This window comes from Nannospalax galili, unplaced genomic scaffold (assembly GCF_000622305.1).
Source record: "Nannospalax galili isolate Female #2095 unplaced genomic scaffold, S.galili_v1.0 scaffold25, whole genome shotgun sequence".
Classification (NCBI taxonomy): Eukaryota; Metazoa; Chordata; class Mammalia; order Rodentia; family Spalacidae; genus Nannospalax; species Nannospalax galili.
Genome location: NW_008355642.1, coordinates 5151238 through 5178968, shown reverse-complemented (window position 1 = coordinate 5178968; position 27731 = coordinate 5151238). Strand labels below are relative to the sequence as shown.

At 37.3% G+C, this 27731-nt stretch overlaps 2 protein-coding genes across 3 annotated transcripts in view; one reads left to right on the top strand and one right to left on the bottom strand.

The window, feature by feature from the left end:
• Morc4 (MORC family CW-type zinc finger 4) overlaps positions 1–27731 on the bottom strand; it is a 62455-nt gene that overhangs the window by 6800 nt on the left and 27924 nt on the right. For both annotated transcript variants that reach the window (XM_029556030.1, XM_029556031.1), the window contains exons 10-14: positions 19775–19864; positions 15913–16041; positions 14506–14574; positions 13850–13901; positions 12345–12517 (exon numbers count right to left, since the gene is read on the bottom strand). In XM_029556030.1, the coding sequence (XP_029411890.1) occupies positions 12345–12517; positions 13850–13901; positions 14506–14574; positions 15913–16041; positions 19775–19864 (513 nt within the window). The remainder of the gene's footprint in view (positions 1–12344; positions 12518–13849; positions 13902–14505; positions 14575–15912; positions 16042–19774; positions 19865–27731) is intronic.
• Cldn2 (claudin 2) overlaps positions 1–27731 on the top strand; it is a 64882-nt gene that overhangs the window by 27174 nt on the left and 9977 nt on the right. The gene's annotated exons all lie outside the window — the stretch shown is intronic.

The following is a 27731-nucleotide window of genomic DNA, read 5'->3' as shown; positions in this document are numbered from 1 at the left end:
CAGCTTTCTTTAATGGAAAAAAGTCTATGAAAATATAATTGAAGATAAAGATTTATTTATTTATTTATAGACAAGGTCTTACACTGTAGCCCAAGCTTGCCTATGGTAAACTATGTAGCCCAGGCTAGCCTTAGATTTGTAGTGATCCTCCTGCCTCTGCCACCAGAGCACTGGGATTACAGACAAGAGTCACCATGCCTGGTTGAATATTATATTTTTGTTTGATTTTTAGAGATAGGCTCTTACTCTTTAGCCCAGGTTTGGCATTGTATAGTCTAGGTTAGCCTTGGACTTGTGATTATTTTCCTGTCTCAGCTTCCTGAGAGCTGGGATTACAGGTATGAGCCAACACGCCTGGTTTAGAGAAGTGGTTCTTTTAAATATTTTAAATTAATTTTTGCGAATTTCATATATATTTTATCATATTTAGATTCCCTTCGCTATCTACATGCTTCACTACCCCCTACCAATTGCATGTACTCTAATATATATGAAAGCATACAGAGTCAGTTTTGTGTTCTCAAATGCTCGTCAGTGTGGGTCTATCCACTGGAGCCTGGTTAACCTACCAAGAGTCTCATCTTAAAACAAGGCTGACTCTCCCCCTCCCAACAGTCATCAGTTGACAATATTTCCTCAGGGAGGGTTGTGGCTTCTTACTCACTTTCCCACATCTATGCTGGAATTTTGTCTGGTGTGAGTTTTCCTGGGACCTATAGCACACATTCATTCCAGGAGGTCCCAGTAATATCTCAAACTTAGTATGTATAAAAATGACTTCCTTACTGTCAAACATTTTCTTCTCTTATGGTTCCTAACATCACTCTTGGCAATTGTTACATTTTTCTATAGTGATTTACACTACTAATATGCTATTGAGGCTCCCATTATCTTTCCTGGATCACTGAATGGCTTCCTTGATGCCCTGTCTTCCCTGCAGATCATGCACTGCTGAGCTATTCTTTCTGAAGCATTGTTTTAGCTTATGTCACACCCTTTTCAATGTCTTTTTAGAAATATTTGTAGTTATTTTATATATTTTTTTATTTTTTTACTTTATGTGTATGAGTGTATCGCCTGCATGTGTGTAAGTGCACCCATGTGGTGCAATGGCCGCCGAAGGCAGAAGAGAGCGTCAGATTCCCCTGGACCTGGAGTTACGAACAGTTGTTAGCCACTATGTGGGTGCTGGCAATTGAACCCGGGGCCTCTCCAAGAGCAGCCAATGCTCTTAACCTTCTGAGTTATCTCTGCAACCCCTTTCCAATGTCTTTATGTGTTGTTCCCTACAACATAAACATTGGAATGTCTTAGCTGGGCATTCAAGCCTTTCCATGACCAAACACGGGAAACCTCTATGCTGACAGTGTGAGAAGTATTTATCATGTATTGTCTTATCTAATGATCTGAGCAACTGGGAGCTAAATGGTCATAGCACCTTAATTGTTTTTAAAGGATGCTCAGGAAGAGGTTATAAGTAACTGTCTCAAGATACTGAGAGGCAGAGCTGGGATGTAATTTGATCCTAATTTTAGCATCCATTCCTTCCTTCATGAACAGCAGGCAAATGGAAATGCCATGTGATTTTTATTCTGCTCCTTTTAATTAGAATGGCCTTCTTGAACACTGCATGTCTAAATCTAGCTCAAGTGTTACATCTGAATTCTCGTAATACATTTTTATGTGTATTTGTGCATGTGTGCAGGAGTGTGTGTGTGTGCATGTGTATGTGGAGGCCAGAGGTCAACTTTGAGGGTGTAGTTCCTCAAGAGTCATCCACCATTTTTTTTTTCTTTGAGACAGGGTCAAGTCTTTGTGCTCAGGCAGTAAGTACTTTACCAACTGAGCCATTTCTCAAGCCCCCTCTTGTAACATTTTAAAATTCTCTTTTATTATATGTCTCACTATCTATCAGGTTATAAGATGTGTGTGTGTGTGTGTGTGTGTGCGCGCACATGCGCGCGCACATCCTACATACTGTACTAACATACAGAAGTATGCCTCCTTGACATAAAAGAGCTTAATTAATGGTGCGAGATGCAGATGAACAAAAATTTCATGTAAGTGGCAATCAAAATAAAAACTATTATGTAAATTAGAAAAAAATATATGTAATGTATATCATTATTTTTGTTCTATACATGTTCAGAAACTTTGGTTTTTCTCTCTTCCTCATATCAGACCTATATTCACTCATTTAATAAAGATTACTTGTAGATTTTATGTGCTAGGAATTCCCCATAAGCACAGTTTCTTCTCATTTTTTTCATCACGTTCATCTGTTGTCATTTTATATTTCAAATTATTTTCTAACTTTCTTCTCATTTTTCTTTTCATCACATTCATCTGTTGTCATTTTATATTTTAAATTATTTTCTAAGCATTTTACATTTTCGGTCAAAACTACATATATGATGCATCTGCTACTTCAAAGTTCTTTCTGAAGCACTTGTCTATATATGACTCCTATGAGATTAGTACTTCACTAACCAAATTAGAATATTTTATTCTTTACACACTTATTTTCATGTTTCCTACTATATTTAAGGCACCAGAATAAGAATAAGGACTAAAAAATGGCTCATTTAACCTGAGTCAGTTTAGTGTGATAGCTATTTAGTAGAAAAGAAGTATTGGGGGATAAAGAGATTGCCCAATGGTTAAGAACATTGGTTGCTCTTGCAGAGGACCTAGGTTCAATTCATAGTACTCATATATCAGCTACCAACCATCCATAACTCCAGTTCCAGGGGATTCAACTCTCTCTTCTGACCTCCATGGACATTGTACAACACAGGTACACTTACATACATGCAGGCAATACACTCATACACATAAAATAAAAATAATAAAATGTTTGAAAAGAAAACTAGTATTAGGTTCTTCCCTATGTCCTGTGATCTGTCTAGTCTCAGGTTCCTAACCCTGATACCTGGCCAGTGTTCAGAGAACAGGAGGCTGCAGAGTGCTTATCCTGAAAAGGACACCTATATGAAACTTCTGCCTCCCGAGGCTCAGGGATCATTGAATAAGAGGGGGCAGAAAGATTGTAAGAGCCAGAGGTGGTAGATGGCCACAAGGAAACAGAATTTTCCAGACAGCTAGTTAGTTACTCATATGAACTCACATGAATGGTGACAGCATGCACAAGTTCCATGCAAGATCAAACCAGACAAAATTCCAGCATAGACATGTTAACTTGAGTAAGACGCTCCAACCCCACCTAAGGAAATTGTGGTAACAGATGGCTGCTGGGAGGGGCAGAGACAGTCTCTTTCAAGCATGGGACTCTTGGTAGGTTAACTAGGCTCCAGTGGATGGATACTCACTGGAAGACATCATTTGGGGTACACAGATTCTACAGGAAACCAGACAAAATTCCAGCATAGACATGTTAACTTGAGTAAGACGCTCCAACCCCACCTAAGGAAATTGTGGTAACAGATGGCTGCTGGGAGGGGCAGAGACAGTCTCTTTCAAGCATGGGACTCTTGGTAGGTTAACTAGGCTCCAGTGGATGGATACTCACTGGAAGACATCATTTGGGGTACACAGATTCTACAGGAAACACACACACACCATAGTAAAGTAAAAGAGAGAGAGAGAGAGAGAGAGAGAGAGAGAGAGAGAGAGAGAAGCTTCCAGGCTCTTCCACCAAAGCAACAACAGTTTGCATTGAAATTCAACACACGAGGTTTCCACTTTTGTGACATCCTCACCAATACTTGTTATTTTCCATCTTTTTGAACACAGTAGTTATGAAGTAACAGCTCACTTTGGCTTTATTTATTTATGATTTAAAAAAAACTACGTGTATAAGTGTTTTGCCTGTTCGTAAGTGCACCTGTGAGTACAATGCCTGAGGAGGCCAGAAAAGACCATCAGATACCCTGGAGTTGCTGTTATAGATGATTACTAGTTGCCATGTGGGTGCTGGGAACCAAACATGGGTTCCCTGGAACAGCAGCCAGTGATCTTAATCCCTGAGCCATCGCTTTAGCCCCTCATTTTGGTTTTGATTTGCATTGCCTTCACGGTTACTGATAAACTTCTTTTCACATGCTCATTAGTCATCTGTGTATCTTCCAATCCCATTGTTAATTAGGCTGTTTGTTTTATTATTGAGTTGTAACAGTTTTATATAGTCTGGATTACAACTCTTTGTCAGATGCAATTTTTCCAAAGTGGTCTTTCCAGATCTATGCATAGTTTTTTTTTAAAGTTACTTGTTTCTGCTGCTGTTATTTTGGAAAGAAGTTTTCATTATAATCCAGGCTAGCCTTTAACTCACAATTCTCCTGCCTCAGTTTATTATCACCTCTGCAGATCCACCCTTTTGTTTTTAACGTTTTTCTTTCTTTTTTTGGTCTTTTTGAGATAGAGTCTCTCTGTAGCCCCTATGTAGACTAGGCTGGTCTCGAACTCACAGAGATCCACTAGCCTCTGCCTCCTGAGTACTGAGATTAAAGGCGTGCACCACTATGCCTGACTTCCTTTGGGTTTTAAGTTTTTATTTAATGCATGGTGTGTACACACATGCATGAGTATGTGCATGTACGGGTGCCTGTGGATGCCAGAAGAGAATGGAGGATCCCCTAGAGCAGGAGTCACAGGTGGTTGTAAACTGCCTGAAGTGGGTGCTAAGAATTAAACTTTGGTCCTTCACAAGAGCAGCAAGTGCTCTTATACACTGAGCTGTCTCTCCAGTCTCTCAAATTCTTTAATTCTATTTTGAGACAGAGTCTTACTTTTAGCCTTAGCTAGCTTAGAACTCACTACATAGACCAGGCTGGCCTAGAATTCACAAAAATCCACCTGCCTCTGCCCCCTGAATGCTGGGATTCAAGCCGTGAGCCATCACTCCTGGCCCTTTAATTTTTATACACATCAAGTGAACTATTTTCCATTATCTCTACAGTTTTGGGTCTCATATCTGAGAGATTATAGCCTAATCTAAGGTCAGAAAGAATTACTCATTTTATATATTTGGTTTTTTCAGTTTTCAGTTTTTAAATTGAATTTTTGCAAATTTCATATATTTTGTCATATTTACATCCCTTCCCCTATATGCTCGCCCCTTACTTTATGCTTCATCCACTTTCCTGTATTCTTTTGCACACACACACATACACACACACACACACACACACCTACAAAGTTTTGAAGTTTTAGCTCTTACATTTAGCTCTGAAAACCATTTTTACTTAGTTGTTTTGTACAGTGTGAGGTAGGGATCAGCTTCCTTTTTATTACATTCAAACACCTAGTTGTCCTACCACTGTTTGTTCAAAAGACTGTTCATTCTCTCACTGAAATGTCTTGGAACATTTGCAAAAAAAATACTGACCATGTATGTAAAGGTATATTTTGACTTTTTCATTGTAGTTTTGTGCCTAAACTTATGCCAGTATCACACTGTATTGATATCTGTAGATTATTAAAGGTAAGTCAAGTATGGCTCCAAACTTCTCTTTCAAGATTGTTGTGGTGATTTTTTATTCCTAGTATTTTCCCATGAATTTTAGGATAAGGCTATTGATTATGCAAAAGAGACACCTGATGTTTTGAAAAAGATTACATCTGTAGATCAATTTGAGGCTACTGCCTATTTGAGGCTACTGCCATTTTTACAATAAACATTTATACAAAGATGAGAGGTATCTTTCTATTCTTTTAGGTTGCCTTTAATTCAACAATATCTTGTAGTTTTTGTGTATAGAATTTTGAAGGAAATCCACTACAATTATAACAGTCTTTTAATTGGGCTGTTTAATATTAGTAACATTTGATGTTACTAATGATATACAATTTATATTAGTGATTCGAATTTTGTTTTCTATTTGTATAATCCTTCTTTGTTCTTTTGCTACCTTTCGTTGTTCTTTTTTATGTTATATATTTTCTAGTATAACATTTACAGGTCTAACAAATTATTATTAGTAACTCGGTTTAAAACATCTATTTATTTTGTGAGTGTGTATATGTGTGTACACATACACATGTGCCATGGTGCATGTATGGTCAGAGGACATCTTGTGGGAATTGGTTCTCTCTTCTCATGTGGGTCCATGGAAAAAATGCAGGTCATCAGTCTTGGTGATGCCTTCACTTTTCAAGCCATCTTGCTGACCCCAAACTACTTTTAAAATTATTGTTTTATATAATAGCACATCTTTGAGGAAGCTATAAGAACAAAGCGGGACAAGCATAAATGTTTGCTGCTTTTTACCAGTACTGTTTTCTTCATCTCTGACTGCAGATCAGTTCACTCCACTACAGCCTTGCTACCATCCCTCTCTCCTTTGTGCTATTAGTGTCAAATATTTTATATTTATATATGCAATAATTCCAAGGACAAAATTCTGTACACATATGCAACCATAAAAATGATGTTTATGTAATTATTATTTAATTTGGTTAAAATAGAAATATCCATTAGTGGATTAACTTTTTATAGTTAATTACACAATTCTCTTTATCAGCATTTTTTGCTTTTTTATATGAATTCATATGAAAGACTGCTCTCTTGTCCTGCAAAATGCCCTTTACTGTTTCCTGTATGGAAGGTCATCTAACAACCATTAAGTTAAGAAATTGTTTCTATAGAGCTGGCATGGAGGCACACACCTTTAATCCCAGCACTTGAAAGGTAGAGGCAGGTGGATCACTATGAGATTGAGGCCAGCCTGGTCTATATAGTGAGTTCTAGGCCAAATGGGGCTATAGAGAGAACCTGACTCAAAAAAAGAAAAAAAATGAAAAAACATAGTTTCAGTTCCTTTATTACTCTACTGTATTCAATGAAACAGTCATCATACCTTCCTTAACCATTCAGCCATAGTCTCCTTTATGTCTTTGATCACATTTTTAATGGTCTTTTTGAGACAGGGTCTCCCTGTAGCCCCAGATGTCCTGGAACTCACTATGTAGACCAGGCTGGCCTTGAACTCACAGAGATCTGCTTGCCTCTGCTTCCCGAGTGCTGGGATTAAATGCGTGTGCCACCATGCCTGGCTTGATCATATTTTTAATGGTTGCTTTGAAGCCCATTTGCTAAACTAAACATCTAAGTCTCTTCAAGAACACTTTACACTGCCTATTTTTGCTTCCTATGTACAGATCATACATTCTTATTTCTTATTATGCATCATGTTATTTTTCTTGACATATAGATATTTTAGTAAATATAGTATAGCAATTCTGGATACTTATTCTCCCTGTCTGGGGGATTGACATTTTTGCTATTTGTATTTAAAAAAAAAAGAAACTACATTTGAGAGAGAGACAGAGAGAGAGAAAGAGAGAGAGAGGGGGAGGGAGAGAAAAGAGAGAGAGCCATGGCATGCATGTGGTGGTCAAGGGACAACTTGCAGGAGTTGGTTCTCTCATTCCACCATGTGGGTCTCAGGGACTGAACTCAGGTTTTCTGGCTTGGTTGCAGATGCATTCACCTGCTAAACCATCTTGCCAGTCCCTTAAATTTAGAGACTTAGATGAACTGATTCCCTGAACTTCATTTTCATTTTACTCTGAACCTTCTGATGTCCTTGTTCAATATTTTTCTTGATTTTAATTTTTTTCTCAGACAACTCAGAACTCCTCTCTGGCTCATCATTGGCCAATTATTGGTCAAAGTTTGTAGTTAACTGCCCTTTCCAGTTGGTTTTGTTTTGCTTTTTATTCCTCATGAGCCAAGGAAATGGAAAGGAACCACGGGGATAAAGGAGCAGGAGCGCCATCTAGTTAGTTTTTAACCCTTTTCTGTTGGACATATTTGTGGTTTTTAGTCTGCTATTAAAGTTCAAGGAGTTTGTTTCTGCAACACATTAAGTTAGAAACAGTAACTTTGATCTTCGCTTTTTAGTCACATCTGAGAGAGCACCGACTTGAGTGTATATAGTCTTCCGGATTTCAATGATGTGCATGATTTTATTTTTTAAGCCTGGCTTCTTTGTAATTGTCCCTGGACCAGAGTATTATTTGACCAGTAGTTGGTGTTCAGAGGGAGTACTTAAAATTAAATCTATGCCTACAGAGTTGCTGCCTTTTGTTATTTGATCTGATACAGCTAGGGAATTAATACCAAGTCCACCTTATGCCCTATTCTATTTAGTTCTTTGGTGGTGCTGATTTGTGTTTATATAAAGCTTTTCTGGTATACAACATTAACTAACATTCCAAGAAACTCTTGATAGTCTTTCTCTGGTTCTATTACCAAATTCCTGGTTATTTGGTCATTTTACTTCTGGCACCTTGTATCATGGAGTTAACAAGTGCCCTCTTATTCTCTATTCTAACCTATTTTACTTTTCATAAAGTCCTTATGCATACAATTCTTAATCCTTTGTTTCAGATAAAGTCAGTTCATTCAGGTAGAGCTGTGGAGTTCAACCTTAAAGCCTTCCTCTTTTTCAAAGCTGAAGAACTATGCAAAAACTGGAAGCAGAGACAGTGGCTCATTTCTTCAAGAATTAAATTTCTTCTTTATGAATAAGTACTGTGGTGGTTTTTGGCTTGCTCCATCCAGCATGAATCTTTGATCTACAAGCAAGCTTGAGCTGGAGCCTAGTTTTGTCAGCTTGATAAGCCTAGGTGAGTGACTCCACCCTACAAATGGGGGCTGAGTGTTGGAAGATAAAGGTGGATGGGAGAAGACAGATCATTCCTTTGGGGGCTATCTGTTATAGAGTTTCCATAATTTAAAGCTGGGGGAGATGAAAACAGGCAGGGGCATGCCCCATCAGATTAAACCACTTTTACTCAGGGAACTTATGGAACATGGAACACCCATCTTCTTGACCACACTCACCTAGATTAGAGCTCCCTTAAACAGTGTCTATGAAGCAGGATTTAGAGAGAGTGAGAACAGGCCCTGGTTCAAATGCCACTGATTCTTATTGTTCTTCCTGAAATTTAGTAGATTTTCTTTTAAAAATATATTTAATTTGTTTATTTTTATTATTTTATGTGCATGAGTGTATTGCCTGCATGTATGTAAGTGCACCTGCTTCGTGCAATGTCTATGGAGGTCAGAAGAGGACATCAGATCCCCTGGAAATGGAGTTACAGACCGTTGAAATATTTTACATATTACTATTTTATTTTGTGTGTATGAATGTATTGAAGTGCATCTGTGTCATGCAATGCCCACAGAGGTCAACAGAGGGCATCCTATCCATTGGAACTGGAGTTATGGATGGCTGTTAGCTGCCATGTGGGTCCTCTACAGGAGCAGCCAGTGCTCTTAACCACTGAGCCAACTCTTCAGCTAGCAGATTTTCTTAAGTTGTGATTTCTCTCTTTGTTGCATGCCTCTAGAAATATTTCCAGGAACTCTGAATTTTCAGAATTACTTCTCAAGTTAAATTACAATTTGTCGGTGAGAGTCCACTGGTGTTCTCTTTTCTCCATTCTAGAAGTTGCTCTCTCAGATCATATATTTTTAGATAATCTTTTATATGTAATACTGACCCTTGAATCAATCTTACTTATTTGGAAAATTGGGGCTTTAGAAATGACTCAATAGGTAAGGGAATTTACCACTAAGCCTGATGACAAGTTTGAAGGAGAACTGGTTCCCACAAACTGTCCTCTGACCTCCACACATACATCATGGCACACATGTGCACACATATGTACATACCCATTCATACGTATAATAAATATCTGCAATAAATTTTTTTCTGTTTACCCTCTGTTTAAAAAAATATTTATACATATTAGGCTGTCTCTGCTCATCTTTCTCCTATCACAGTGTAACCGAGGTATTTTTTAGGAATCCTTCAAAACTATGAACTACTTATCTTTTGGCATAATTTATCCAATATATAAAAATTACAACCACTAATTCTTTCTTTTGTTGATATGTCTATTTTAGACCTACGTTTGTGCCATTTGTAATGAAACTTGCATATATTGGGGATATTTACATAAAATACTGACTACTCTAAGTTCCATGACCTTGGATCCCATTATTACCCTAAAATAATACCTATCATAGAGAAAGCACTTAAATTTTTGCATGATTAATGAACAAGAATGAGTCATTTCACTTAAAAGAAACAAGATGTTTCCCCCTAAAAGGTTATGACAGTGTACGCACTGGTTGAAGCTTTACTTTATTGTAGTCTATTTTCTCCTCTTGTCAGATATGTGACACTCGATCATTTCCAATGACACTGCTAACCTTCCCCATTGTGATTTCTTAAAGTTCTCTTGGACAGAATACTCTTTATTTTATAGACAGTTAGTAAGCAGGACTACATAACTCAAAGACTCTTATCAGTTTTAGGTCTTCATTGTAAAGGAGAGCTTTGTAACTCTTGAATAAAACCCATTATTATATTAATACTCTTTATCTGAAATTCTGCATATTTTACCATTCTCATGAATGCCTCCATTTCCCACACTCAAATGAAAAATTTTATAAAAAATTTTTTGAGACACCATTTTGGTATGTTACCCAGGATGGTCATGAACTTCTGGGCTCAATTGCTTTTTGACCTGTCTCCCAAGTAGCTGAGATGATAGGCAAATGTCACTGTGCTTGGTTCCTCAACCTATTTGAATTCCTCTATATACATATCCCGAAATGACATAATTATTATTATTTACTTATCTTATGAGCATATATTACTAGTAGCACCATGTATCGTGTATCTCTTGAAAGAATCCTACTCTCAGTAAATTTGAATTATACATGAACTGTCAAAGTACTTCACCTGCCTAAACCTTACATTCCACAAAGATTCGTACAAAAACTTCAATATAAACTGATGAGGTATGCCACCCAATGGATGTACTACAGTACTGCACTCACAAAATATGTAATAGAATGCCCTAGATCACAGTTGCAATTCCTCCCATGGTTGTCATAAACCACTAGAGTTACCAAATAAATACATGGAATCAAAAAGAAATGCGGTTATTACAGAGTAAGAATTCAAAAACAAAGGCATAAGAATATCCAGAAGACAAAGGTAGAGAGATAATAATGTGCTTCAAAAACAGTATTTATTGTACACACCTCCAAACCTACAACAGGAATTGAAAAAGTATTGATAGGAATAAGGTAGAGTTAGGATCAAACTACAGAGACCATGATGAACTATATATTTTTTACTCCCTTGCTACAAAATATAATCTTCTCTATTGCTCTTTCAATATGATCCAGATTTAATCATTGGTTACTGGGTACATACCACATTCCAAGGTACATTCTAGATGAATTCATATAGATTGGCATTTATCTCTTTTAAGGGTTTTATTCCTAAATGTTTACTTTCTCTTGAGATTATGTGCTCATGTTCAAGGCTAACCCTAAAGGCTTCTCCATAATCTACATGGTTTAATTGTGGAAGAATCGCAGAATAGATGAAGTGCACACCTGTATGGATCTTTACATTGCTAAGAGGCTAAAAGACTTACCTAAGAAGAAACAAAAAGCTAAAGAAATCATTATCACTGGGGGAGGGGATTAATTAACGCTATGATGTAGTCTACTGCCTCTATCCTACATTATGTTAAGAAGCTACCCGAAAGAGTCACTGAGAAGTTCACACCTATACATATGAATCACATTAAGGATAACTATAGCAGTTTTTACTACTTGAGAACATTTCTGTGCCTTCCCTATACTTTGGCCCTGCTAGAATGAGAACAGACAAGAAGGGAAAGCAAGCACTGTCAATTAGGAGTATTGTGCTCATTCTAGTGCCGGTATGGGGGCGGTTGTTTCTACCAGTATTTCTGTGGCTCCTAATATCTAAGAAAATGAATAGTTATCCTACTATGTGGCAAAACAAATTGATACGATAGAAGATGAACGAGTAAAGCCCAAGAACAAACTTTTAGAGATGAGGTATTCTAGGTAACAATGAATTATCACTCCCTAATAGCACAAATTTCTACTAGCTATTTTTAGACATGGACAACATATTCTAATCCTATGAATCCTCAATAGACTTCAACATCAATAAATTAAATAACAGGAACAACACTTGTCTGTGTATCATTGCCTTATTTATATAGCACTTTATGCTTTTCAGCTAGTTATAAGGTCCACCATTTCATTTGTATAATAGTCAATATAATATGAATACTTGACAAGGAAGAGAACACCAGCCAGTGATCACTCAAAAATATATCGGCTTGGTACGGCACTTGTAACAAGGAAAATCTTGGAGGTGCATGCAACACACAGTTGTATCAATGGAAAACTGGTTCTGTTTTGAACTGCATGCCATAAGAAAAATATGAACATGATATAAGATATATCAAATAACTTTACAGGAAAACAGACCCAGAGACTTGCTATTGACAACAGCTTATTTTTTTATAATCACCTGGAAAACTGTAAAACACTGGAATCCAGAGGCTTAAGTTGAAGAGATGATCTGCTTTCCTCTCCAATAGATGGAGGCAGGCTAGGGCTATTGATTCTCTCGTATTCAACTGTCTTGTCAGTTAGTTCAGCCATATCTTGTGCAGTGGAAATCTTTGGTGGATTACTGAGTACCTAGAAAGAAAAATAATAATTCATAAAAATCCCAAATTCAACCCAAATACGAAAGGATGTGTCAATTCTTCTGATGCTAGGAAAGAATGCTTGACCAAATAAAGAGAAACTGTTTCCTACACAGAACAAACAGCGCACAGTAATGTACACTAGAACACTGAACCCAGGCACATTCAGTTACTAACCTTATCAGCTAGACACCAACAGACTGCCCCCAACTCTTGTATTGGCTACTAGGCCTTTCCACCCACATCACAAACCCAGGCCCTCAATCACTGTCTACTTCTCTCTTGTGGCCCAGTTAGAAGCTGGATTTTCATTCTTTCAAGATGTGTGATGAAAGTAGAGGTGGAAGGGAAAAGCACTGCAGCAAGTATCTGCTGGTTTAGGAGAAATACATGCCAGAGACTACCACGTGTTCATAGTGCACACAAACGGAGACATGCACCTGGGATCTTGGAGAGCCAGCTTATGAAGAGAGTATGAATAGTTAAGGTGAAAGAACAAAGGGTAGGCAAACTGAATGAGGATAGGGCAGTCCTAGGACATCCCAATTTCTATATAGATATAGTCTATGAAACCTGATTGCTCATATGCTTGGGCTTGAGCAGGATACTTGAAGAAGCATTAGCATTAAACTGCCTCTCTCCTCAATAGTCTGACCTGCCCCGACTGGGTAAAGGAGTAAATCTAACATGCGACTAGCAGATCTCTGGGAAATACAGTCAAGGGGAAAATCATGCAGAAAGGCAAGGATGGGTGAGAGAGATATATGGGTGCTATGGTGGCTGTCAGGAAAGGAGTGTCCCTGAAAGGACGGCCAACCTTATTGCACCCTTCAGCGTCCGGTGCTGGGCAACCATGTCCGAGAGACAGTGCTCCTGAAAATTCAAAACAGCAGAGTCTTTATAAAGCCAGCCAGCCTGAAAGCAGGGATGAGGGGGCGGGGAGGCACAAAGAACCAACCCTTCTTCCCAAGAGAAAAGAGGACGGAATTATCCCTGAATCCCAAAAGAAAGGAGATAGGAAAACCAGACACTTTGGAGGAACAACTCATGAGGATGGAATACAACCCTGTTTTGTGACACCGAATGTGTCATTCCCACTGCCCAGAGTCAGTACTCAATCTAAATCTGGAAAGGAAATGACATGATTCTTCTGTTTTAAGCACTCTGGACATCAGTAACAGAAGAGCAACACAAAAGCTGAAGAGTCGATAAAAAGAAAAGACCATGAAAAGAAATCCTCATTATTTCTATGCAGCTTTCTTCAACCTAAATCCTTTGTTGGGGGAAAACTGTGAGAAAAGAAAGGTGTGGACCTGTCTCTCACCTGTTGGCTATCATATTCCACAGGCATCTTCTTCTTCTCAACAGTTTCATCTCTAGAAGATAAAAGTGCTATTTAGGCTCCAGAGGCCAAGGCAGGAGGATTAGAAGTTCAAGGCCAGCAGTCTATAGAGCAAGTTACAGGTCAATTTGAGTGACAAAGTGAAACTCTGTCTCAAAATTAAGTGCTTTGTAGCTTATTCATGAAATGCCTCAATTTGAGATGGATCATGAATTGTGTACTTAGAATATTATGTTCATTCCAAATTAGAAAGAATGTGAGGCTCACTGAGCAACTAGAGTTGTATTCCTGTTATGGTACTGGAGTTTTCAGTCTCATATTCATATTCTCTCTCTCTCTCTCTCTCTCTCTCTCTCTCTCTCCTCCCCCCCCCCCCCCCTTCCTTCTTCCGGCCCCCTGCCTCTCTCTGTGCATGTGTGTGTGAAAGAGATGGCGGGGGGGGGGCGCGCAATTACAAGTTGAGGCATTCCAGATATCAGGAGACAGAAGGGAAGACTTGGCAGAGCAGAAGTGGGGAAGGAAAACATTGAGCAACAACAGTGCTCCAAAATCATCCCCCTCTCAAAATGCCTGTCTTATTAGAGGGAGTCAGGTTCCTACGCTCCATGATGTAGAATACCACCTCACGTATACTCAACTGTTGCTTCGCCTTGCTCAAGTTTAGGTCTTCATCGACGCCTTCTTGTTCTTCTGGAACAGAACATCTCCTGTAGTATAGAGAAGAAATCATGTTTTGGTGGCAAAACATTTTCTTCAATTTTACCCTTTACTTTCATTATGACTATGATAGATGGCAACTCACTAACATTATACAGTTCATACAGTACTACAGCTTCCCTATGTATATAGCACAAGGAAGGGAATTTTAGAAGTTAAAAACCAAGACTGTGAAAAATTTACTCAATGGTCAAAAGTAATCCTAAGAAAACAACAAACAAGAACTAATAACAATTGGAAACCACATTATTTCATAAGGGAAGGCTCTCTACTGGGATAAATATAAACAGAAAAAAAGATGGCATATTCAAAAAAGATAATGCTCAAAAATGAAACTTCTAAGTAATCAATCCCATAATCTGATCAGACAATGTCATGTATTCTCCATGGAAAGGTACCTAGGCACATCTGGAGGATATGAGGAGATGCTTATAATTACAGACCTAGCCTTCGTTTTTTCCACTTTTTTCCATTTTAGACATTTTTCCCTAAAAACACATTCTGTTAGATTACCTTCTTTCTACCAGCATGTGCCCTGAAAAAGAAGAATGTTAAGAAGTCATAGCTAGAGTGAAGCAGGGTTAACATGAGCATATATAACTACCGAGTCAAAGATAAATTGTTAAAATTTATGCCCATGATATGCCAAGCACTATTTAGATGTTGGATGATACAAGGAACATACGACACATTAAGAAGACAAACATGCAAACAAGCTGTACTAAATGTGCAACAGATGCTATTTACATTGATTCTGTGGAGGAGGCATAAAAAAAGTTAATGACTCAATAGAGAATGACAGGAGTTTATCGAAGTATCTAGAACCTCTGAAGGAATAAAAAAGTACATATGAAAATACCCCACAATATAAAATATATGAACAATTGCCGAGGATCATATACTGCAGGAAGTCAGAATAAAATCATTATTGAAGATTACTATTAAGAGGAGAAGTTGTCACATAAAAGTTCAGCTCCTGAGATTGCTACAATTTGGATAGGCAGATGGAATACAGCCGAGAGAAATGACACTATCAAAGTCATAGAGGACAGAGTAACCATGGAATATATGAGAGATAGCGCCTGACTATAGTATGGGGTTTCTGTGAAAGCAGAATGAAAAATAAGGTTAGAACTAGACATGGAAGCATGTGTCTGTAATCCCAGCACTCCGGATTCAGAGGCAGGTGGACCTCTGTGAGTTCAAAGCAAGCCAGGTCTACATAGTATGTTTCAGACCAGCCCCACCCCCCCAAAGGTTATATAGATAAGGTAGGGCCAGTCAGCACACATTTATCTCAAGAATAATACTGAATACTAGAACCTTACCTGTATTTGGGATGGGGATTATAGTAACAAAACCATCTTGCAGGTAATGTGGATGGATCTACCTTGCCAGGAAGCTTCCTCCACTTAAGACACTCATCACACTGTACCCATGTCTGGTCAGGAATCTTCCTGGTTGAGGAAAAACAGAAGTGTTATTGTATAGCTCTTTGCCTTGTCTTATATTAAAAAACATCCTGAAAGTTTTAAAAAATCCTTTTATATAGGAAGTATGCTAGAAATGTCATAATCTAGATACCTTAAATGTACATCACAGATAACTACATCGGATATGGATACAACAGGTAAGAATAACGAGCTAAATAATTTAACCTCTGAAATTCATTAACTTGAGAAACATTTTACATATATAATACATTATTATCAACAATAAAGCCCATAGAATCATTTTATTTACTCCAGTCACTGAAAAGATTTAAAATGTATTTATAGGAGTCACAGAAGTACTGTCATCAAAATATCTTCTGATTTCTCTTTTTTCTTTTTTTAATAATAATTTTTTATTTTATTTATTATTTTTATTTTATGTGTATAAGTGTATTGCCTATATGTATTTGAATGCACCCATGTTGTACAGTGTTGCGGAGGTCAGAAGAGGGCTTCAGATTCCCTTGGAACTGGAGTTAAGGAGTAGCCGCCATGTGGATGCTGGGAATTGAACCTGGATCCTCTGCAAGAGCAGTCAGTGCTCTTAAACGCTAAGCCATCTCTCCAGCCCCACTCTTTTTTTTTTATTTTTCTTTTAAAAAAATACTTTGGGTCTGGGGATATAGCTCAGTGCAAAGTACTTGTGTAGCATGCATAAGGCTCTGGGGTGGAGTTCCAACATCACAAAACAAATCATTTGTTTATAATGTTTCATTCACAATTTTATTGATATTCCCAAAGTTAATCTTAAAAAGCAATATAATTTGATTAAATTTCCTAACTAGAAATGGTGGCTCCAACAATTGAGTAAAATTATAGGATAAACTGTTCAGACTTCACCTCTTAAAAGCATATATCCATTCTCATCCACTTCCAGAAGCGTGGACCCCAGTGGCCTATACCCTAAAGTGAATTTGTTTCCTCTGTGAAAAGGGGCAGCACATACGTGATAGAAAATGTCAGTAGCTACAGTGTGGAAGGTTGTGTTTGAGAGAGAACAGAGGCTAGAAACAAGACACCAGAGGAAGAGAGACACCTTATGTCCATTTTACTACCAGGCTGGGTTTCGTATGTATTTATACTGGTCTTCTACTAGGTTTTACAAGGAAGTGTTGTGGTTCTTTCAAGTCTTATTTCAGTAATTTTTTTCATTTGTTTTAAGTCATTCTTTTTTTCTAATTATAAGGCATTTGGGGACACAAATTTCACTATGCATTCCTATATATACATACATATCAGATTTGGATACAAAATGTAAGAATAGTGAGATAAATAATTTTACTTCTGAAATTTATTAACCTGAGAAAATATTATGTATATAGTACATTATTACCAAGAAATAAAACCCATAGAGTAATTTTATTTACTTCTCCAATCACTGAACAAGTTGAAAATGTATTTATAGGAGTCACAGAGCATCGTCATTAAAATATCTTCCCTACGACCCTATACACTTTGGACTTCTTTTTTTTTCCTTTAAAAATTACTTTGGAGATTAATATATATTAATATGTTATATATTATATATATTAGAGTATATGAAATTGGGTGAGGTAGTAAGGAGTGGGTCAGACAGGGAAGGGGACCTAAATGCAATCAAAATATGACATGAAATTTTCAAAATTTCAATAAAACAGAGTAAAAAAAAGCAATTTCTAGAAGGCCAAGAAAAGAAACAGGCAATACTGAATTATTGCCTTCCTAAGCACCTCATCTGTTTCCATCAACTCTTTTTTTAAAAAAAATTTATTATTTCTATTTTTTATATGTATGAATATATTGCCTGCATGTGTGTAAATGCACTCATGTTGTGCAGTGCCCGCGGAGGTCAGAAGAGGATGTTGGATCCTCTGGAAATGGGGTTGCATAAAGTTGTTAGTTTACATGTGGGTGTTGGGAATTGAACCCAGGTCTTCTGCAAGAGCAGTCAGTGCTCTTAACTGAGCCATCTCTCCAACCCTCCATCAACTCTTAAAGAATCTTCCAGAAGCCATGTTTTATATATAAAGATTGATTTCTTATTGCAAAAAAAGTAATACAACTTCATGATGGAAAAACTAGGAAATAGAGAAATACATAATGAAAAAAATAAAAGGCACTCATGCCACTCAAATACAACATCCTCTTCTTCTTAAAAACATTCTATTTAACTAAGTTTGTAAACATTTTTGACCTACCTAGTGCCCCCTCTTAACTCTTGGTTGCTCCAGACTTGCAACCTTTAAACTCTATGCTCAGGTCTGACCTCTTGTGTCTATGTATTTCCATAGAGACAGTTTTAGTCAGAGCCAGAGCCTGCAGAAAGTAGTTTCAGCAGTAGTCAAAAAAGAGGAAAGGCCATGTTAGCTTCGGGTTTAGACGAATTTTCACAGAAGACTCTTGCAGAAAGAGTCCTATATTATCCATGGAGACAAGCACACTAAGAGGCAGCAACTCACTGCAGTCCATGGTGAATCTTTGAAACCAGCAGAAAGAAGTTTATATCGCATGTTTGCAGTAAATAGGAAGTTAAGGGAGCTGTATTATATTTCCCTCACGGTGACCCTCTAGCAGAGTGTAGCCAGGAGGCTGACTGCTTACATTTGAACCTTAGCTCTATCACGTCCTACTTATCTAATCTTGAGCAAATTATTTAAGCTCTTGATGTATCAGCCTTTATATTGGTAAAAATGGTATCTGTGCACTTTAGAGTTGTTGACATCATTAAATAAATTATTACATGTAAAGAACTAAGAACAATGTCTGGGAATAAGTAAATAATGAATGAATAATTTATTTTCATTAGAATTCTGCTGTTATCTCTTACATGGTCTAGCAATACATGAACATCTGCTTTGATACATTAACCATTGCTATTTTGAAAGACAAAAAGATACACCACCTTAATTTGCATGTTTTGGTAAGACAAAGGGGATGTATTTGAGCTGATATCTGTAGAAAAAAGTAGAAGCATACACATAACCTTCAGGTTGGATTTGAAACAAAAATTTGTAACGTATAGTGATAGAGCGGTTTCATTAAAAAATAGACGGGTGCATCCCCTTAATCAAGAAGGGCAGTGTAATATCTATTATTTTAATCTTTCTCTTGATGGTGGTATAATTAACTTCATATATGTAGCTATGAGGTCTATCTTCTGTATCATGATGTTTACCTACTGAGTTATAGATTCAATAAATTCTACTTTTTCTTTAATGTTTGGTTTTCTGTTTCTGCTCTGAAATATTAGCTTTGTCCTAACAATATTCAGCAGGTAAAATGAAGGCAAGTTTTTTTTAACATGTCTGAACACTTACACTATGTCATGTACTGTGCTAAAAGTGTGGAACATCCTAATTCAATGCATTCAGAGAAGTGAAGTGACTCATTTATCCAAGTCTACCCAACTATCAAGAGGCAGGTCCAGACTTTCCACCCAGGAGTGTCTGATTTAATGACCATAATCTCCTACTATATTACACGGTCTATCCTAAACTAACAGTATTAAGCTCTTCACATTTATGACCCAAACCACATAAGTTTTAAACCATAAAGAACAGGTAAATGATGTAATTAGTACTCATGTTTCTTAGTTTTAGTTAACTAAACTACGTTGTGTGAAAAACAACATTTTGTCCTTGTTTCTTCCAATTGATAGAAGAATACTACCTTTAATATTTTCATATTTTAAAAATATTTTAGTAGTCATGGTACTGGCCTGGATGCAGGTAAGGTCTCAAAATTTTCTTGAGATGTCTTTTCCTTCCAATAAGCAGTAAGCTTCTGTGCAAGGGCATTTATTGTCAACCTGAAAGAAAGAAAGAAAATGTGATAAGTATGTCAAGGTTCAGCACTTATTAGTGAATAATTTTTGGTCTTTGAGAAGCTCCCATTTAACATAAGCCAGCAATTTACAATATCCAGCACAGTTTTCAAAACCTACTCCTTAAGAAACTAAGATGGGCATCTACTGCCTTTGAAAACTACCATAATAAAAACATAATGCAAAAAAACCCATAACGGTAATATCATAATGCTGAATAGTCACTTTTAGAAAATTAAAATGGTCATAAGACAAAAAAGTAGAATTGTATATATTTTCAGGGCTTATAGAACTAGGGGATGAGTAAGTTGTCATTAGAGACTATAACAGAACACCAGTGCAGAGAAAAAACAGAACTACTGATGAATTTATAAGGAATTATTAGTCAGATGATGACAGGTAAACAGTTTGGATCAAACTGAAAATGAGACACATAGTAAACCTTATATATTAAAAATCAATCAAATATTAACTTTTCATGTCTTTATAGTTCCTCTGCATAGCCAAACACTAATCATAGCAGAATAGCACCAATGGAAAAAATGTTTCTTCATTTTACTACATTGCTGCTATTGGATGCTGTATCTGAGTTCTGCCTCTTGTCTAATTAATAATTCACAGTAAATTCTGGGGACCGGAAGATGGCTCAGTGGTTAAGAGCGCTGGCTGTTCTTGCAAAGGGCCTAGGTTTGGTTCCCAACACCTACATGGCAGCTAACAACTGTCTATAACTCCAGTTCTAGGGGATTGAATGCCCTCTTCTGACTTCCACAGGCATTGAACGACATAAGTGCACTTACACACAGGCAGGCAATACAATCGTACACATAAAATAACAAAAACCAATAAATAAAAATAATAATTCCTACTAAATTCTATACCCCAGGATCACAACTTAATACAGATGCATACATACCTGGAACATTACAAATTCAGAATTTTTTAAACTATATTTACCCTCAGGATCATTACCCAATGTTTTTGGAGATTGCTTCTTCAGAGAAACTTTTCTTTCCTTCCACCTTACTCATTTTAAATTAGATTCTCACTATATATACAAAATTAAAACAATGAAAACAATGATATATGAGCTCCCCTATTAACTCTTACCCCTTTCCAACATACTAGCGCTCCGATATCTCTGTTAGTATCCTTTCCTCGAGTCACAGTTATAGAATTATGCCTTGTTCCCTCTTTAGAAATCTATTTTGAAAAGGAAATTCAATATGTTTCTGGGAAGATGATAGAGTAGGGCACATAGAGAATCTGTCTCCTTACCTAGATATCTGCACTGGCAGACTCTGTGTGATCATAGAGAAACAGCACTAACAGGAAAAAACATCCCTTCATTTTCCTGCGCAGTTGCTATCAGAGTCTATATTTGAGTTCTGGTTCTAAACGAAATAATATTAAGTATTTCAGAGCATCTATATGGCAAATTGTGGTTAACTGTGGCCAATTACTGTTCTTGGTACAGCAGCAGCAGCACATCCTCTACCTCTAGTGCCGTGAAAGACAATCCTGCCTGTGTTCCAGGAACAGCTTGTAGGAAGCAGGGCAGGCAAAAAAAAAAAAAGGATGTTATTCTTCAAGCATAGTGGATCTGTGCTCTCATCACTACAGCTTCTGATCACAGACGTACACAGGCAAGGGGATGATTTGATTTTTTTTATTAGAGCTCCTCCATTATTATGTCTTCTCCAGCTGAAATGATGTCAGGAAACACATGGAGATAGCACTTTATTTTCTCACTTCATTTTGCTGTGTTTGGGGAGCCAGGCATTAAAAATTAAGATATTCAAAAGTAGGTGTGTGTATTTATGTGTATATATATGCACATATATATTTATGCACATGTGTGTATAGATAGATATACATATAGACACACATAATATGAATATATATATATATATACATATATGGGAAAAATTAGAAAGTCACTGTGAATTTCAAAGGGAAGGTACGCGTTCAGAAAACATGTGAGAAGACCTTAAGTTTAAACTGTACCTGATGTCTGGCATAGAGATAGCTTATAGCAAACCAAAATAACAAAATCAAAGAAAAAAAAAACACAGCAAATTCTAGGAACGGGGAAAAAATTTGACTTCCAGAATTATTACCACCTTCTAAAAATCACAGTGCACACACACACACACACACACACACACACACACACCTGTAAAATATGGTTCAATTAAAGAAAAATAAAATCTAGAGAAAACTCTCTCTGAAAAAGATGATATAGAATTATCAGAGAAGGTCTTTAAAATAACTGGCTTAAAGATGCTCAAAAAGATGCTAGTTGTGGTGGTGCATGCCTTTAATCTCTTTAAGCTCAGCACTCTTTGTGAAGCAAAGGCAAGCAGATCTCTGTAAGGCTGAGGCCAGCCTGGTCTCTAATCTAAGTTCCAGGCCAGATATGGCTATAGGGAGGCCCTATCTCCAAAATTCCAAAAAAATTTCTCTAAGATGCTGGGCTTGATGGTGCATGCTTTTAGTCACAATATTTGAGAGGCAGTAGAACACTGAGTTTGAAACCAGCCTGGTCTACATAGTAAGTTCCAGGCCAGCCAGGGCTATATAGTGAGACCCTGTCTCAAACAAACAAACAAACAAAAATAAAACAAAAGATGCTCCAAGAACTAAATGATGTTTGAACACAATGGAAATGGCAACAAGGAGTCAAAAAACCTAAAAAGAAACCAAAACAAAATGCAGAACTGAGTACAGTGACTGAAATAAGCAATTCACTAGAAGGATTCAAAGGCAGATTTGGACAGAGGAATTAGTAAACTTAAAGTAGGATATTATTGAGATTGAAGAACAAAAAGAATAAAAATTCAAGAAAGATGAACAGAGCTTGAAGGAGTTATGGGACACCATCAGTGGTCTACCACAGGAATTATAGAGGTCTAAAAGGAAAAGGGAGAGAGAGGAAGAGATATGTTAAATATAATCTCCATGATAACCACATGGAAAGTAGCTAGACAATGTATATAAAAGGAAAGAAGGAAGGAATTTATACATTTCGCTATGAAAATATCATCCAAAAAAAGACAGCAATGTAAAAAATGAAAGGCAAAGCTATGAAACAAGTTGCAAAATGGCAAAAGTCTTTACTTACCAATGATTACTTTAAATGTAAATGGATTAAACCCAGATTCACAAATATATGAAGTAATTAAAAGAATATAGGGTCCAAGAGATGGAGCAAGTGGGTAAAGGTGCTTGTCACCGAGTCTCATGAGTTTCGTGAACACATGAACATACACACACATACACAGAATAACTAACCAAATGGAAAAAAAACAGAATATAGCACATTTTCATGCCTAGAAACAGGGTGTTGCTATATCAAATACCTAAAAATGTGTAGCTTTAGAATTGAATTTGGCAGTTGGGGCATTTTTGAGGATGAGGAGTTTAAAACTCTGTCTAAAAACAGAAAAAAGGGGAAAATGGGAAAGGTAAAGCTGGAAGAATTTTGAGAAGCATGATGAAGTCTAAATTTCATTGAACAGACTGCTGATAGAAATAGGGATGGATGATAATTAAACTGGTGAGGGCTGAGAAGGAAGGGGTGAAGCACAGTAAATCACTGTAAACAAAGTTAGTTGAAATACAAATGGTAAAAGATATTGCTAATGAAGGCTCAGAGGAAATCAGCAACATGTTACTAGAAAATCTGAAAGATGATTCTTGTTAAATAGTTGTAGAAAACATAGCAGAGCTATCCCCTGAAGTTATATGTGAAGTATAGCTTATAAATGATGAATTTGTGCATTTAGATGAGGAGATCCTCCCAGGCAAAGTGTTGAAGTTGTGGAAAGGTGTCCCCTGGCTCTTCATGTAAAACACAGGAAGGGAAAGATAAATTGAAGGAAGAACTGATAACCAAAGAAGAACCAGGATTTGATATTTTGGAAAATTAGTGGTCAATCAAAATCACAAATGATGCTAAAATTTACAGATTTGTGATAAAAAATGTGAGCTCTAGAGGGAAAAAATTTAGAGTGGGTTGGACAACTATTTAGTAATATCTCAGTAAGTTCAATAGGTCAAAATATTCAGTGACATAAAAGGCTCTTTGAGAATACTAAGTGTGTGACTCATAGGCCACCACAGCCATCTTAAACTGAAGCCAAGAAGACAAATAAGATTATCTAGGAAAGATCTGTCAAGAGTCCCTTATTGAATGGAATGACTATTCATCATATCCATGGAAGACCTGCAAGGGTTTTGACAATGACATAAGCACAAATACTTTCAGCTTGGACTGAAAGGGATGGGTGGGGGAGAATATAAAATAAAAGAAGCCTGTTAGACTTAAAAACCTCTATTGAAGAAAAAGACTAATGAAACTACTCAGCTGTCAAAACATGCTACTCTTCATGAACACATCATTTTGAGGGTTGAACCATAAGCCTGTGGAGCTGGGCCTCAAAGATAGAGAGTATAGCTGCAAGCTCCAGAAAATTATGACCCATCTTTGAAATTCCATGGAATTTTCCTAGCTAGATTTTTGAAATTGGTTGATACCTCGGAGTCCTTTCTCTACCCGTTTTTCATTTTAAAACCCACTTGACCTGGAACTTTTATATAACTGGTATCTACTGCCCTTCCCTATGTTGTATTTTAGCTGTAGAGTTGGGGGGTGGGGAGATGACAGATAAGAGGAAATTTGTCCTCAAATACATCATACTCATAAAATGATTTAGAAATGAAATGGGGGAGGGGCTAGAGAGATAGTACATCGGTTAAAAGAACTGGCTGCTCTTGTTGAGGACCCAGATTCAGTTCCCAGCACCCACATGGTAGCTAACAACTGTCCCTAACTCCATTTCCAGGAGATCCAATGCCCTCTTCTGACCTCCACAGGCATTGCACAACACAGGTGCACTTGCATACATGTAGGCAATAATATACACATAAATAAAAATAATAAAAAATATTTTTAAAAAAGAAATGAAACTTGGGACTTTTGAGCTGATTATATTTGGATAAGATTTTAGACTCAGGAACTTCTAGTGATGTTGGGATTGGATGGGTAAATGCTTTTTGAATATCAGAAATGAATCATACAGCACCAGTGGGCAGACTGATAAAATAATAATCATCCAAAGATGTCTATGTCCTAATCCCTGAAACCTGTGAATATCTTAGGATACATAGCAAAAGAGAGTTAAGGTTACTCATCAGTTGACCTTAAATTAGGGAAATTATCCTAAATGATCCAATATAACCACTGAGGCCTTTAAATGTGGAAGAATGAGAATCAGAGAAGGAAATGTGATGATGAAGCAAATTTACTGGAATGATGCAATGTGAGGAGGATGTAAGCCATCAGTGATGACTTTGAAGTTGGAGAAGAGGGCCTTGGGCCAAGGAATGCTGGCATCTTCCAGAAGCTGGAGAAGAAAAGGAATTGGATTCTCCCTTAGAGCCTGCAGAAAGGAAGAGAGTCTGCCAACACCTTGATTTTAGCCTGATAAGATCTGAGTCAGACTTCTAACCTACAGGATTGTAAGACAGTAAATTAGTGTTGTTTTAAAATACTAAATTTGTGGTAATTTCTTACAACAGTAGAAGATGCTTTCTGTTCTCTATAGACAAAAGAAATCGAATACCACCATTCATCCCTAAATTATCTCCAGGCTCCTATGAGTTCATTGTGTGTAATTTGGAAGACAGTTTAGAAAGAGGGGTTCTAAGTCAGGGGTCTGGAAACTATAGCCTGGTGAGCAAATTTCACTCATTGCCTGTTTTTGTGAACAAAATTGTACTGGATTTCTTCTGTACTGACCAGGAAGCTTCCTCCTGCTGGCTAGTTCTCATAGTACTGGAAGGTTGCTAGGAGGTGGGGGGAAGTCATCAACAGTCTTAACCCAGATGCGAACTACAATAATAACTGGTATCACAAGATATGTTCATGGGTACAATACTAGCATGGATATTATGGAGTAAACAACTACTTTCTGATTGGATTTAAAGATTGTTCCACAAGAGGAAACATATGCCTGGTATTGTAAATCTAGTCAAGAACCCATGCCTGGGGAGTTCACAGGGCCCAGGTATGAACCTACTATTATTTTGTTAAATGGAAATAGTATCAAACTGCTCTTCCAATTCATCTCTCTCTACCCATCGATTACTGCAACTCTTAGACCTCATCAGAGAAGTCTCTTTGTACAGTAGTTAATGTTAAAACTCAAAACTGGTCAAAGTGCAGAGAATAAATGACTATGGAATGCTCAGACACAATTGGGACATCGGTATCACTCCCTGCTCCCCAAGGCTTAGGGACCATCATGGAAGGGTAGGTAGAAAGATTTTAAGAGACAGAGGTCAAAGAGGACTGGAACGAAACTGTCTTCTTGACATGACAGGACTGCTGCATACATGAGCTCACAGCAGCTGTGGTTGGCTATATAAAACCTGCAGAAGATCAAGCCAATGAACGTGGGTGGAGGAGGGGTTCATGAGTCCCTACCCATAGCTGAGGAGCTATTGGCAGTTGGCTGATGGGGGAGAGTCAGTTTTCTTTAACGGTGTGAGTCCTGGTAGGTGGACCAGACTCCACTGAATGGCCCCAAACCCAGAAGCATATGGAGAGGACAAACTGGAGTAGATGAGTTATTAAATTTAAAAAAATAGAGGACATAAAGTTTGGGGACAGGGAGTGGATCTGAGAGGAGTTAATGGGAGGAGTTTGGGGTGAATTTGACCAAAATACATTGTATGAGATGCTCAAAGAATTAACAAGGATATTTATTAAGAGATGGTACTGGGACTAGAGAGATGGATCAGTGGTTAAGAGCACTGGCAGCTCTTCCAGAAGACTCAGGTTGAGCTCCCAGCACGAATAAGGTGGCTAACAACCATCCATAACTCCAGTTCCATGAGATACTATGCCCTCTTCTGGTCTCCATGAATATTGTACACATGGGTGTACTTACATACATGCAGGTAAAACACTCATAAACATAAAATAAAAGTATTTTAATTAAAAAATATTCATTCCTTTACTTACTCTCTATATATACCTTCAGACTATGGCAGAATTAAGAAATTGTGAGAGATGGCCTGCTCTACAAATCCGGAAATATTTCACTTCTGGCCTTCTTAGAAAATATTTGCAGATCTCTGCCCTAGGATCTAGCTATCCGTTGTCCACTTCATTTTATTTCTCTTCACTGTAATACACCACTTAATGTCCATTTTTCATATTGTTATTATTCTGAGTTCTTATCCCTAGCTTAGCTTATGCCACAACTGCATCCTGGAATTATCTTCCTTCTTTAAATCTTCTATTCTTTAAGGCAAATTTTAAGTCATATTTCCTACCTAAAACCCTCACCTATTTTGTCAAGGCATTTCCCCTACATGGCACCAGCTAGGTTTCAATTGATCTAGCAGCCATTTTACTGCTATTTATTTCCTATGTGCAACAATCTGTTATTATGAAACAACTGCAAGGTCCTTCAAGTAAGTAAATAAGCCTTAAATTTCTCTTGAAGACTCCATAAAACCTAGCCACTGTGTTAGGTATTAGCGGCTTGCATGTTTAAGAAACATTGTTTTTTAAAACTATTTTATTCATTCTTATTTTATTTACTGTATATGAGTGTATTGCCTGCATAAATTTAAGTGCAATGCCCACGGGGGATGGAAGAGGGTTTCAGATCCCCTGGAACTGGAGTTACAGACTGTTAGCTGCCATGTGGGTGCTGGGATGTGAACCTGGGTCTTCTGCAAGAGCAGCCAGTGCTCTTAACTGTTGAGCCAGCGCTCCAGTCCCAGATTGACTGCATTTCTTAAGGTGAAGTTCACTCTAAAATTGTTTTAAGCTTGA